Source organism: Nannobrachium achirus, assembly GCF_963921795.1.
Source record: "Nannobrachium achirus genome assembly, chromosome: 2".
Taxonomy (NCBI): Eukaryota; Metazoa; Chordata; class Actinopteri; order Myctophiformes; family Myctophidae; genus Nannobrachium; species Nannobrachium achirus.
In genome coordinates this window covers 70,833,627-70,847,202 of record NC_137811.1, presented here as the reverse complement: position 1 = coordinate 70,847,202, position 13,576 = coordinate 70,833,627, and the positions used below count along the sequence as shown (strand labels likewise).

The window sequence follows — 13,576 nt, the reverse complement described above, 5'->3', positions numbered from 1 at the left end:
GCGATCAATAAGCCGGTAATTTCTGTATTACTATTTAAAGTAACACTACTAGCCCCCATAAGTCACATCTGCCCATGAAAGATTGTGATGAGTGAATGTTTTTCAGTGCATTATTAGTGGTGTATGATGTGTGTGTTGCAGATCAGATCGTCAACACGCTGGGGGAGGGGACCTTTGGCAAGGTGCTCCAGTGTGTCGACCATGGCAGGTAAATGCATTGCGAGGTGTTGATGTGAACTTCTACATCTGCTATTTGGTTTATTACTTTCAACGTGGTAATTAACAAGTCCTTATTAAAATGTCACTTCACTATGATATGGGGTCGGGGACCTCCTCCAAATCATGTGGGGCCCACCTGGGGGTCTGACTTATACACAGACAAATAATAAGGACAACCCACCTCTACCCTCATGTGTCCCTACCAACCCACCTACGCGCGCACACACTCACGCGCACGTCGCACACACACGCACACACACACACACACACACGCACGCACACACACACACACACACACACACACACACACACACACACATACACACACATACACACACACACACTACACACACACACAGGGCAAAGACCGTTCCTTAGGGTTTCAAGTGCCGGGTGACTCAGCAGCAGGGACGTGCAGAAAATGTTAGTAAGGCAGAGGCTGACATTTCTAAAGGGGCCTTTTGGTGAAAATATCAAAATGATACCACACTGAACTAACTAAGCAATATCAAGTCAATACTGGAGATGAGGCGTAACGGCATGGATTTCTACACAGAGAGGGCAATTATTTCAAAATAAGATGCTGCATTCAAGTTAAGGAGAGTTTGGACAAGGCAATTCTCTTGAATGCTGCCGTCAGGTATGGCATGGAAAGAGCGCATTTAGCATTTCTTTCGCCATAGTAAAAACTGCATTCATGGTCTGGAGAGGGCACTTAATTACAGACGGATAAAAGGGCAGGGCCTCAAGCCCCCTTTGATGTCTGTGTTCACATGCCTGCTCAGCAGCTCCTCTCCAGTGCAGTGGCTCATAAATTGAAGTTGATGATTTCAGTTCAGTTTCAGTTTCAGTTTATTTTTATTTATAGTACAAAATCACCCCGAGGGGCCTCTGTGCACTTCACAACAGGGCAATACAACACACAATTTCAAGGAAAATAAAAACAGTCAAATGTGAAAACAACAACAACAAAACATTCAATTTTGAAAACAACAAAAACAGGGCAAAAAGATTATATATAGAATATAGCAACACAATGTTAAAAACCATGGGGTAATAGGATATGGTCATGGCAATGTTCATAGATTATGGCAAACCGTAGTGCAGGCAAAAAAGATGAGTTTTTAACTTAGATTTAAAAATGTCTAGGGAGTCAGCATCCCTGACAGCCTGAGGGAGAGCATTCCAGAGGTGGGGGGCACGGTGTGTAAATGCTCTGCCCCCGACGGTTACTTTATTGGGTATAGTTACTGTGAGTTGACCAGCGTCCTGGGACCGTAGTGGTCTTCCTGGGATGTAAGGTTGTATTAGGTCCGACATATAGGATGGGGATTGTCCGTGTAGGGCTTTGAAGGTCAGGAGCAGGACCTTGAAGTCGGCTCTGGCCTGAATTGGTAACCAGTGAAGTGCTATGAGTGTTGGTGTGATGTGATCGTATTTCCTTTTCCGGGTTAATACTTTGGCTGCAGCGTTTTGGACTAGCCTGAGGCCATTTGTTGCTGTTGATGGTAGTCCAGAGAAAAGTGCGTTACAGTAATCTAATCTAGATGTGATGAATGCGTGGATCAAGGTTTCAGCGTCCGGGAGTGATAATATTGGGCGGATTCTAGCTAAGTTGCGTAGGTGGAAGAAGGCAGATTTTGTGATACTTTTAATGTGGTGTGTAAAGGATAATGATGGGTCGAATATTACTCCAAGGTTTCTAATAGTGGGTTTATGATTTATTGAACAGCCATCCAGATTGAGAGTTAGGTTATTGTACAGGTGTGTGTGTTTGACTGGGCCGACCAGCAGCATTTCTGATTTGGCAGAATTCAGGAGCAGCTGTTGTTCATCCATGTCCTAACTTCATTGAGGCAGTTTTCAAGGTTATGGAGGCTGGATGAGTCGTTTACTGTGATGGGGATGTAGATTTGGGTATCGTCTGCGTAACAGTGATAGTTGATATTGAATTTCCTAAAAATGTCCCCTAGTGGAAGCATATATAAACTGAAAAGTAGTGGGCCAAGAACAGAGCCTTGTGGGACGCCGTAGTTTACATTGGAGTAATCGGATGTGGAATTGTTGAAAAATACACGCTGTGTTCTGTTGGTAAGGTAGGAGCGAAACCAGGCAAGGACGGGACCCTTGATACCAACCAGATATTCTAATCTATGGATGAGGATGGAGTGATCGACCGTATCAAAAGCTGAGCTAAGGTCAAGGAGCAGCAGGAGAGATGTCTTGTCTGTGTCCATTGCCATTAGTAGGTCGTTTGAGACTTTAACCAGTGCTGTTTCTGTGGAGTGATGGGATCTGAAACCGGACTGAAAACTGTCGAAAAGGTTGTTGTTATTGAGATAGGCTGTTAGCTGACTGGAAACAGCTCTTTCCAGCAGTTTTGACATAAATGGGAGGTTTGAAATTGGTCTGTAGCTTGCCAGAATGTGTGGGTCAAGGTTTGGTTTTTTAAGTATGGGTTTGATTATGGCGGTTTTAAAAATTAATGGAACAGTGCCACTATGCAGGGACTGATTGATAATATGGAGAAGTGGAGGACCTATTATTGAGAGCATCTCTTTAACTAGATTGGTGGGAATTGGGTCTAGTAGGCAGGTGGTGGATTTTGAGGTGGAGACCAGTTTAGTGAGTGTATCCCAAGTGATTATATTAAACTGTGATAAATTGGAGCCAGTGTGGGGAGTAGATGATGTGGGGGATGGGGGTAGTGGAGAGCTGGTTGTGGGTGTAGATGTGGCTATGCTCTTCACTTGTTCTCTGATCGACTCAACTTTGTTATTAAAAAAGTTGACGAAGTCGAGGGGGCTGATAGAAGGTGGAGGAGCTGGAGGTGCGGTTTTGGTGAGGTTGGCGATGGTGTCGAATAGGAATTTGGGGTTGTTTTTATTGTTGGCTATCAATGCAGAATAGTATGTGTTTTTTGCTTGTTTTAATGTGGTTTTATACTTGTGTATGGAGTCATCCCAGGCTAGTCTAAAAACCTCGAGCTTGGTTTTTCTCCATTTTTTCTCGAGGTTTCGACATAATTGCTTGAGGGCCCTTGTATTATCGTTAAACCATGGTGTGATTTAAACTCATCGCCGTCCAAGATGTTCGGAGCAACCTTGTACTGTTAACCACTTAAACCCAATCTACTTGGAGACCCCCCCAGGGGTACTAGCCGCCATACTAGCCCCCCCTTGTTTCCCCCGGCCCTCTAGCCTAAGCGCTATAGGTATCTTATCCATGAAGTCGCTAGTATGAAGGCAATGCAAACAACAGAGGCTTGACATGGTGGGCAAATATTTGGAACCGCTCTCCGTCTGACCAAGCGACCGGCTGACACCTGACACCATCGACCTCAAGTAATCACCACCTGAAATGTGACCCAGTCGCGTTATCTTCTTAAAGCACACTTAACACCTTCCACAGGCCTATGATTAGTGTGTGTGTGTGTGTGTGTGTGTGTGTGTGTGTGTGTGTGTGTGTGTGTGTGTGTGTGTGTGTGTGTGTGTGTGTGTGTGTGTGTGTGTGTGTGTGTGTGTGTGTGTGTAATAGTAGTACTACTGTTGGTACTAGTGGTATTGTTGCCATGGACATGCAAATAATAATATTACCAGAAACTCTTAAAGAGCTGGTCCTGAATGACCATTACAGGTCTATAACTCTTAGAGTTTACAAATGGAACCAAATGGACTCGTAGGTAGTGCAGAGTTATGGTGGTCCTTGAAAATAAAAAAGGAGAAACCACTGTACTAGTGGACTCCTAATTAGCCCTATTCACGGCCCGCCCACTCAGCATCCCCCGGGTGCTGAAGTCACACTTTGAAGGGGAAACCCCTGCTAAAAGCCTATAGAGTTAACACAGAAATCGCAAATTTAATGCAATTTCCGAATAGTAAAGTATAAAATACGGCTAGCATGATCAAGAACACAAGATAGTAAAAGTCACAAAGCAATATAATTGACTTTACTGTTTGAAATAATGATTTGCTGGCTTTAAGTCCAGCTATTTCTGTATTAATTTCCCCTTCTAAACTGACGTCAGCACCAGGAAGTTGCTGAGAAAATTTGCTGAGTGGGCGGGCTGTGAATAGGGCTAATATGCCATAGTATATCATAATAGTAAATCAGTGGACGAGAACACATTTGATGACCCCTATACCTCTACTGTGTTGGCTCTATGCTATTAATATAATACCAGTGTCACTGCTTTGCAGAGGACGGCTCCAGACAGCGGTGAAGGTCATCAAGAGCCAGGAGAAGTACAGGGAAGCAGCCAAGCTGGAGATCAAGGTTCTGGAGAAGATCAGAGAGAGCGACCCCCTCAACGAGCAGTCAGTTCTCCTTACAAACATACACAACATACATTTGAGGTCTTTAAGCAGATGACTAAAGCAGGTCATCTAGAAAAGGTTCCGCTATAGAGGGTCAGCAGTTTAGGAAAGATAAGGGAGCACATGTTACGTTTGTACTGTATATGGATGTGTTTTGTAACTGTAATTTGTATTTGTTTTGTGTTTGAGGACCTCAGCCGAAATAGGTCTCACGACTTTCTTGTGTAATCCTCGAATTGCTGTAACTATTTGTATTTTATTTATTTTTTTACTCCTTTTTAAATAAATCAAATCGAATCAAAAAATATTATATGTCGCTGTCGGACAGACAAGCTTGTAGATTTGCTATTTACAAGTACAGTAGTACACCGATCTACAAACCTTGTAGAGAGTCTGTATGTGGGTTTTAATATAAATATTTAACCAATGAAAAGTATTAACAAGAGTAAGTACGTAAGAGTATGTGCTTGTGTGTACATCATACTATATGTCAACATCACAATTTGCCATAACTCTACTTTAAGAAAAGGCCATACCTGAGTCTAATTTTTTTTTTGTTTAAGAATCATTACTCTTCTTTCTATCAGATAAGGTGTCTTGGTACATTAGTTTTGTGATAACTGTGTTTGGTGACATGTCTGCGTCTCTCTGTCAGTCACTGTGTGCAGATGCTGTGCTGGTACAACTACTCTGTCTCTCTGTCAGTCACTGTGTTAAGATGCTGTGCTGGTACAACTACTCTGTCTCTCTGTCAGTCACTGTGTGCAGATGCTGTGCTGGTTCAACTACTCTGTCTCTCTGTCAGTCACTGTGTGCAGATGCTGTGCTGGTACAACTACTCTGTCTCTCTGTCAGTCACTGTGTTAAGATGCTGTGCTGGTACAACTACTCTGTCTCTCTGTCAGTCACTGTGTGCAGATGCTGTGCTGGTTCAACTACTCTGTCTCTCTGTGAGTCACTGTGTTAAGATGCTGTGCTGGTACAACTACTCTGTCTCTCTGTCAGTCACTGTGTGCAGATGCTGTGCTGGTACAACTACTCTGTCTCTCTGTCAGTCACTGTGTGCAGATGCTGTGCTGGTACAACTACTCTGTCTCTCTGTCAGTCACTGTGTGCAGATGCTGTGCTGGTACAACTACTCTGTCTCTCTGTCAGTCACTGTGTGCAGATGCTGTGCTGGTACAACTACTCTGTCTCTCTCTGTCAGTCACTGTGTGCAGATGCTGTGCTGGTACAACTACTCTGTCTCTCTGTCAGTCACTGTGTGCAGATGCTGTGCTGGTACAACTACTCTGTCTCTCTGTCAGTCACTGTGTTAAGATGCTGTGCTGGTTCAACTACTCTGTCTCTCTGTCAGTCACTGTGTGCAGATGCTGTGCTGGTACAACTACTCTGTCTCTCTGTCAGTCACTGTGTGCAGATGCTGTGCTGGTACAACTACTCTGTCTCTCTGTCAGTCACTGTGTTAAGATGCTGTGCTGGTTCAACTACTCTGTCTCTCTGTCAGTCACTGTGTGCAGATGCTGTGCTGGTTCAACTACTCTGTCTCTCTGTCAGTCACTGTGTGCAGATGCTGTGCTGGTACAACTACTGTGTGTCTCTCTGTCAGTCACTGTGTGCAGATGCTGTGCTGGTACAACTACTCTGTCTCTCTGTCAGTCACTGTGTGCAGATGCTGTGCTGGTACAACTACTGTGTGTCTCTCTGTCAGTCACTGTGTGCAGATGCTGTGCTGGTACAACTACTCGGGTCACGTGTGCATCTGCTTTGAGCTGCTGTCTCTCAGCACCTTTGACTTCCTGAAGGCCAACAGCTTTGTGCCGTATCCCCTCCATCACATCAGACACATGGCCTATCAGATCTGTGACGCCGTCAGCTGTGAGTATAACCACATATAATGTAGTATAGCCTAGTATGTACACAGTATACACAGTCCAGGGGTCCCACGGTCATGAAGTTCCTGGAAATATTTTGAAATTAGAAAAATATTTTTTCCGTACTGGAAAAGTTTTTGAATTTATCAAGGGTCCTGGAAAGTCCTGGAAAAAATGGCTATGCATTGTTTGTGGTTATTGATTGTGTTAAGTTAACTCATTTGCTGCCACGACTTTGAGTTTTTCCTGACACGATTTTCTTACCTTTTGACGTCAGTGAGCGAGTGCGTGTCAATCGTGCACGATCCGCATGCACGCCAAGGTCCATTCGTGGCATGCACGCTTTATTTTTGCTACACTGCCTGTCTTTGGGCATTGCACATAGGAGTAAGAGACTAGTTATTGCGCTGAATGATTGTTATATAGTCCTACTGTATGAGTAGTGGTTCTCAACCTATTGTCCGTGGACCACCAGTGTGGGCCTGTTCCAGGTGGTCCCCAGCTAAATGATAGAGAGTTGGTAACCAAATGGACTCTTACAGATCTTTAATTCTTGAGCGTAAAATTAAACCAAATGGACCCGGTTTAATTTTATGATCTCAAAAGTAAAATTATTGTTAATCGTCTGCATTACTTAATTTACAAGATGTCTGCACAATTAGAGAATGAATTGTTATTTTGATCAACATTTGCCTGTTATCTCTCCAATGGTACCAACATCAATACAGCCTGGTATTGTGGACAAAATCGGGTCTGAGAAGCTAAATGTCATCAAATGGTGGTCCGTGGTTCAAATGCCTTATAAATAATGGACCTTGATATGAAAAAGGATGAAAACCACTGATGTAGATCGATTATTTTTGACAAATGTTTGCCCCACAAAAGGGACGCTATAGGTTTCATGTGTCCAGTGGGATAGTTTTACATGCTCTCATTTGTAAGGAACATGCATTTGTGGGATGAGCACAGATGATTATATGGGTTGGGTGAATTTGCCAAATCTTCTCTGCCCCAAACAGCTTTATTCTGCTGTTGCTATTGACTGTTATTTTTGCCGTTTGGTGGCTTGAATGATTGAAGTCTGTCAGTAAACGAGGAAGAACACATAGCCTGGTTTAGTGGTTTATCACCAGATTATGGGAGTAGAGAGAATGGAATGGCCTGCCAACAGTCCTCCTCACCTCAACCCAACTGAACGCTTGTGGGATCAGCTTGAGTGAGCTGTCAGTCCGGGTAGGAGTGACCTACACGACCACAATGGATGACTTGGTGATAAATGCTGGTCCATCCCACTGCCACTGCAGTGAGGGACCATCGGCCCACTGCAGTGCAGGGCCGTGCAGAGAGCACTGAGGGGGCAGGTGCTCAAACCTCACAAAAGGGCACTTTGTGCTCGACAATGTTTGGGGTGGTCTTTGTGGGGGTTCCTCGTGCCATTTAACACCAGAAATGTAGCTAGTACACAATTTAGCATGCTTTCTGGCCGTCTCAAATAAGGTTGTTTGCAGCTACAAGGTTGACGAGGCTCTCTCTCTCTCTCTCTCTCTCTCTCTCTCTCTCTCTCTCTCTCTCTCTCTCTCTTCTCTCTCTCTCTCTCTCTCCCTCTCTCTCTCTCCCTCTCTCTGTCTCTCTCTCTCAGTTCTTCATGATAACAAGTTAACTCACACAGACCTGAAGCCAGAGAACGTGCTGTTTGTCAGCTCGGACTACAACACGGTTTACAACCTTGCACAGGTATTCTATTACATATCATATGGATTTATTTACATATTCACCCAGACCTGAGATTAGTGAGAACAAAAAGCCTTTTTGCGTTTAAAGCTTTCGGGAGAGCAGCTGGTCAAGGGATAGTTCACCCAAAAGATTACTTTCTTTAGGCCTATTCACCCCATACAGACTTGAATTCCTCTCCTCTCCATCAGAAGAGACATGAGAGGCGGGTGAAGGACAGTACGGTTCAGTTGGTGGATTTCGGCAGCGCCACCTTTGACCACGAGCATCACTCTGCTGTCGTCTCCACGCGACACTACCGCGCTCCAGAGGTCATACTGGGTACTGCAGCAGATGAATGAGTTGTTCTGACAGTTATTTGTTGCATTGATATGCTGTACACACTCATGTAAAGTTTTTGTTTTTTTTTACTTACGACTTACAACTCCACTACATTTACAAAATGGTTCCACCACTCATGGTGTGTGTGTGTGTGTGTGTGTGTGTGTGTGTGTGTGTGTGTGTGTGTGTGTGTGTGTGTGTGTGTGTGTGTGTGTGTGTGTGTGTGTGTGTGTGTGTGTGTGCGTGCGTGCGTGCGTGCGTGCGTGCGCGTGCGTGTGTGTGTATAGAGCTGGGGTGGAGTCATCAGTGTGACGTGTGGAGTATAGGCTGTGTTCTGTTTGAATACTACCGGGGATACACACTCTACCAGGTAATGAAACAATCCTTTTCCTGTTAAGTCCTTCATAGCTTTTTGAGCGGCGCTTACCGCTCCTACGTCTAGCTTTGTGTGTATGTATGTCCATCCGTATGTCCCTTAGTCTCTATGTCTGTGCCGCAAAGCCTGGCATTGGCCAAGCTTCATTTAATGAAATTAACTCTTTTTAACGGCACTGCTGTACTACTTTCAAGCTTGTTAACAGAAGTATTCAATCAATCAAAGTCACACAAACATTACAGGTTGGAGTCTCAATAGATTGCTCATTGGTTCTTATAATGTCTGTGAGCTGATTGGTCCGTTTTGTCTGTGTACTTAATCTGGGCACCACACAGCGTCTTCCAAGAATTCAATAAAGATTGATTGATTGATTGATTGGTCAATCAATCGATCCATACTTTCTGCTGTTGATTGGTGCATGTGTTTGTATAACGATTGGTAATGTTGTAATTAATGTCTGTCGATTGGTCCATAGTGTCTGTGTGCTGATGATTGATTCATGCTGTGTGTTGATTGGTCCATACTGTCTGTGTGTTGATTGGTCCATACTGTCTGTGTGTTGATTGGTCCATACCTGTCTGTGTGTTGATTGGTCCATACCTGTCTGTGTGTTGATTGGTCCATACCTGTCTGTGTGTTGATTGGTCCATACCTGTATGTGTGTTGATTGGTCCATATACTGTCTGTGTGTTGATTGGTCCATATACTGTCTGTGTGTTGATTGGTCCATATACTGTCTGTGTGTTGATGTGTTTTAGACTCATGACAACAGGGAACATCTGGGAATGATGGAGAAGATCCATGGACCTCTACCCTACAAGATGTTACACACCAGCAGGTCTCACACACACACAGACACACACGCACACACTCGCGCACGCGCGCGCGCGCGCGCACACACACACAGACACACACACACACACACACACACACACACACACACACACACACACACACACACACACACACACACGCAGACGCACGCGCACGCACGCACGCACACATACACACACACACACACACACACACACACACACACACACACACACACACACATTTGTGGGGACATTTCACATAGTCTACTATCTTTGTGGGGACATTCCATTCATTTTTAACCCTAACCCTTAACCTAACCCCTAAACACCTTGTGGGGAGTCTGGGGACATATTTTCCTCCGATTGTACTATCTTTGTGGGGACATGAGGTCCCCACAAAGTAGCAATTCCCTGTCCACACACACACACACACACACACACACACACACACACACACACACACACACACACACACACACACACGCACACACACACACAGATCCATGGTCCTCTACCTCACAAGATGACCACCTGCAGGTCACACACACGCACGTACGCACAGGCACGTGAACACATAGACATCAAAGGGGGCTTGAGCCTGTGCCCCTTTATCCATCTGTAAAAAGTGCCCTCTCCAGACCATTAATGCAGTTTTCACTGTGGTGAAAGAAATACAAAATGCCCCTCTTTCCATGCCATACCTGAAGCATTCAAGAGAATTACCTTGTCCAAACTCTCCTAAACTTGAATGCAGCGTCTTATGTTGAAAGAATTGCCCTCTCTGTGTAGAAATCCATGCCGTTACGCCACATCTCCAGTATTGACTTGATTATGCTTAGTTCAGTGTGGTATCAAGCACCGAAAATAGCCACCCTCCAAGCTCGCAACGCGTTGCGAGCTTGGAGGTCTGCTATTTTAAATATTTTCATCAAAAGGCCCGTTTAATATTCTCTGCACGTCCCTGCACACACACACGCGCGCATGGAAGCTCAGTAGAAGCAAAGGGAAGCAGACATTGATGTGACCTCTGTGCTTGTGTCCGTCCATCCAGGAAGCTGGGCTACGTCCGTCATGGACATCCAGACTGGAGGGACAACCGTAAACCTGGACGCAACGGCAAGGACAAATGCAAACCGCTGAGGGTGAGTTCACATCAACCATGAAGGTCTATTAAAGGGATATTTCACTTTAAACAAAAAACTTTTGGTCATGTTGTCGTCTAATCAGGCTTTTGAGAACGGACACCCAGGACTGTTTTTGAATTGCTTGATTCAATATTTAGATATTTGATATTAATTTGTCCCCTTCCTATACAAACCCATTGTAACTTCAAATTCCATTTTAACCATGATAGATTCAATGAAAACACCCGTAATTTTTTCTGGTGACTCTTGACGCCCTCCAAATACGTGAGCTGGCTGTGTTTTCTCGATAGTTTTTAATTTATTTGTAATTGTTTTTTATTGTATTTAATTATTTGTATTTTTTTTTTTTTTTTCATTTCCCCCCAAAAAAATATATAAAAAAATAGATTGAAACATGGCCTGCTAACGTATTTGGAAGGTGTCAGGAGTCACCAGAAAAAAGGACAGGTGTTTTTGATGAATCTATCATGGTTAAAATGAATATTAATATCTAAATTCTGATTGGTGTTCACAAAAGCCTGATTAGACGACAAAATGACCAAAAGTCTTTTTGAAAGTGAAATATCCCTGTAACTCTGACAGTGTACAAATGGAAACAAATGGACCCTAATGGGTCTATTTGGTTCCATTTGGTGTATTTGTATACTGTTAAAGTTACAGACTCAATAGAGACCCCTCTAAAGGAACCCACAGAATCCCTAGAATGTACTTTTAGAACCACTGTCTACTGTCTAGTCTAGTCCAACTCTTTTCCAAGGTTAGATGTACACAGTTATGCCACCAGAGGGAGCTCCACAGACATTGTTAACTTGTCCTCCATCCATAAAGAGCTCATTGAAATAGTATGAATGTATTTAATATTGATTATAAATAGACATAAAGACATGGCACAGTTTATACACACATATTGGAGATATGGTCTGAAGCTTTTTGGTGTTTCATCCTTTGGACAGATATATGTACAATTTTATACGTCGTCACTGTCAGGCAGAAACCTTGTATCTCCAAGTTTCAAATATGTACGTTGTGTAAACGTCATAAGATTGTCGCACAAAACTAGTGAAAATAGCAGATCTACAGTACAAGCACACAACGCCCTGCACCACGAGGCGTTGTGTGCTTGTAGATAATGAGATGAGAACAGGTGCGCTTCCTCTGATTGCTGCCACTGATTTGGGCAGGGGGTGCTTATCTCTAGGTACAACTGAACTCAAGGATCCACAAAAGTGGAAAAAGCAGCACACCAGAATGAGAATGCAAGACAGGCTCGCCTCAGATTGTGTTGTGTGCTTGTAGATCGGCTATTTTCATTATTTTAAATCATTTTTAAAATGATGAATAACGGTTTTGGACATACAAGGTTTCCACCCGAAAACAACTATTTGTATTCTTGTCCGTCCAAATATCAGTCAATGTGTTTTTTCTCTTGGTCAGAGCTACATGCTGGGCAGCGGATCAGAACATCTCCAGTTCTTTGATCTGCTGGAGTCCATGCTGCAGTACGAGTCCTCCAAGCGCATCTCTCTCTCTGCCGCTCTCCAGCATCCCTTCTTCCTCTGATCTTCTGGAGGCCTCTCTCCACGGCCCTCAAGCATCCCTTCTTCCTTCCCCTCCTCCGCCCCCCGCCAGCCAATCAGGAGTGGAGGAGCAGCCGTGACGTCAAATGACGCCCGCGACCCCACGGACGACCTTTTGATAATTACCTTGATTGCAAAAAAAAACAATCTCTGCTATTCCACATGAGACTGAGCTAGTGTCCAGAGAATGGTCTGGACGCGTGCACGCACGCGCACACACACACACACACACACACACACACACACACACACACACACACACACACACACACACACACACACGGTCGGTATGCAGTGCTTGTCTTACAGAACAAGGGTAATATTATTGCTGCCTTGAGAGTCTGATTTGATGGAGTACAGCTGAGAAGAGAGCATGGTTACAAGGCCGCGCGTATGTGCGTGTGAGCGCACACGTCTGTCTGTCTGTGTGTGAGAGAGTCAGCAGTACAAGCAGTGTTGGACTGTCGATACCAGCAAGACTCCCTAAATCGGGAGATAAGCAACCATCAGGTCGCATAAACAAACTTTAGAAGGCAATGGTAGCCAATCAGGAGGGAATATGGGAAATGGGACAGATCCATGTTGATGACATGAGAGATACTGTGTACCGCTTTGTGTGATTTTAGGGCAAAATCTGTAGGAGCAGTGTCCAAAAATGTGTTTTGCAAGAATATGCGTCATGGTGGCGCTAGAAGAGGGCCATGTGAGAAATGAGGGGTGGGGGTTGTGGTTTGGCAGCCAAGGAGTGTGTGTGCCAAGTTTGGCATGGATAGGGGCAACGGTGGCGGAGATATGAGTAGGGCAAAAGTGTGACATGACGTGACTGACTGACAGACAGACAGACAGACAGACAGCCAGTGGAGGTTTTGATAGTAACTGCGACCTGACGGCCGCAATAAATGAATGCTAATTGATCGTCCAAACAATGCTTTATCGGCGTAAAAAAATGCATTGTAATCAGAGAGCAAGCTGTGTGTGTGTGTGTGCGTGTGTGTGTGTGTGTGTGTGTGTGTGTGTGTGTGTGTGTGTGTGTGTGTGTGTGTGTGTGTGTGTGTGTGTGTGTGTGTGTGTGTGTGTGCGTGCGTGTGTGTGTGTGTGTGTGTGTGCGTGTGCACGTGTGGTCACATGTTGTCATGTTGTCTGAGCTGAGCTGTAGTCCTGAGTCATGCTAATTAAGTTAAGTCCTCCAATGTTGTAAAGAC

At 44.4% G+C, this 13,576-nt stretch overlaps 1 protein-coding gene across 1 annotated transcript in view; it reads left to right on the top strand.

Moving 5' to 3' along the window:
- The window catches only part of clk2b (CDC-like kinase 2b), a gene marked incomplete at both ends in the record, with an annotated part of 19,441 nt that extends 7,084 nt beyond the window's left edge, over positions 1 to 12,357 (top strand). Inside the window, 9 exons of the mRNA XM_080744031.1 lie at positions 142 to 208; positions 4,419 to 4,535; positions 6,247 to 6,413; positions 8,049 to 8,143; positions 8,332 to 8,461; positions 8,749 to 8,831; positions 9,596 to 9,675; positions 10,704 to 10,794; positions 12,232 to 12,357. Coding sequence (XP_080600157.1) covers positions 142 to 208; positions 4,419 to 4,535; positions 6,247 to 6,413; positions 8,049 to 8,143; positions 8,332 to 8,461; positions 8,749 to 8,831; positions 9,596 to 9,675; positions 10,704 to 10,794; positions 12,232 to 12,357 — 956 coding nt within the window. The remainder of the gene's footprint in view (positions 1 to 141; positions 209 to 4,418; positions 4,536 to 6,246; positions 6,414 to 8,048; positions 8,144 to 8,331; positions 8,462 to 8,748; positions 8,832 to 9,595; positions 9,676 to 10,703; positions 10,795 to 12,231) is intronic.
- Between the last annotated feature and the right edge of the window lie 1,219 nt (positions 12,358 to 13,576).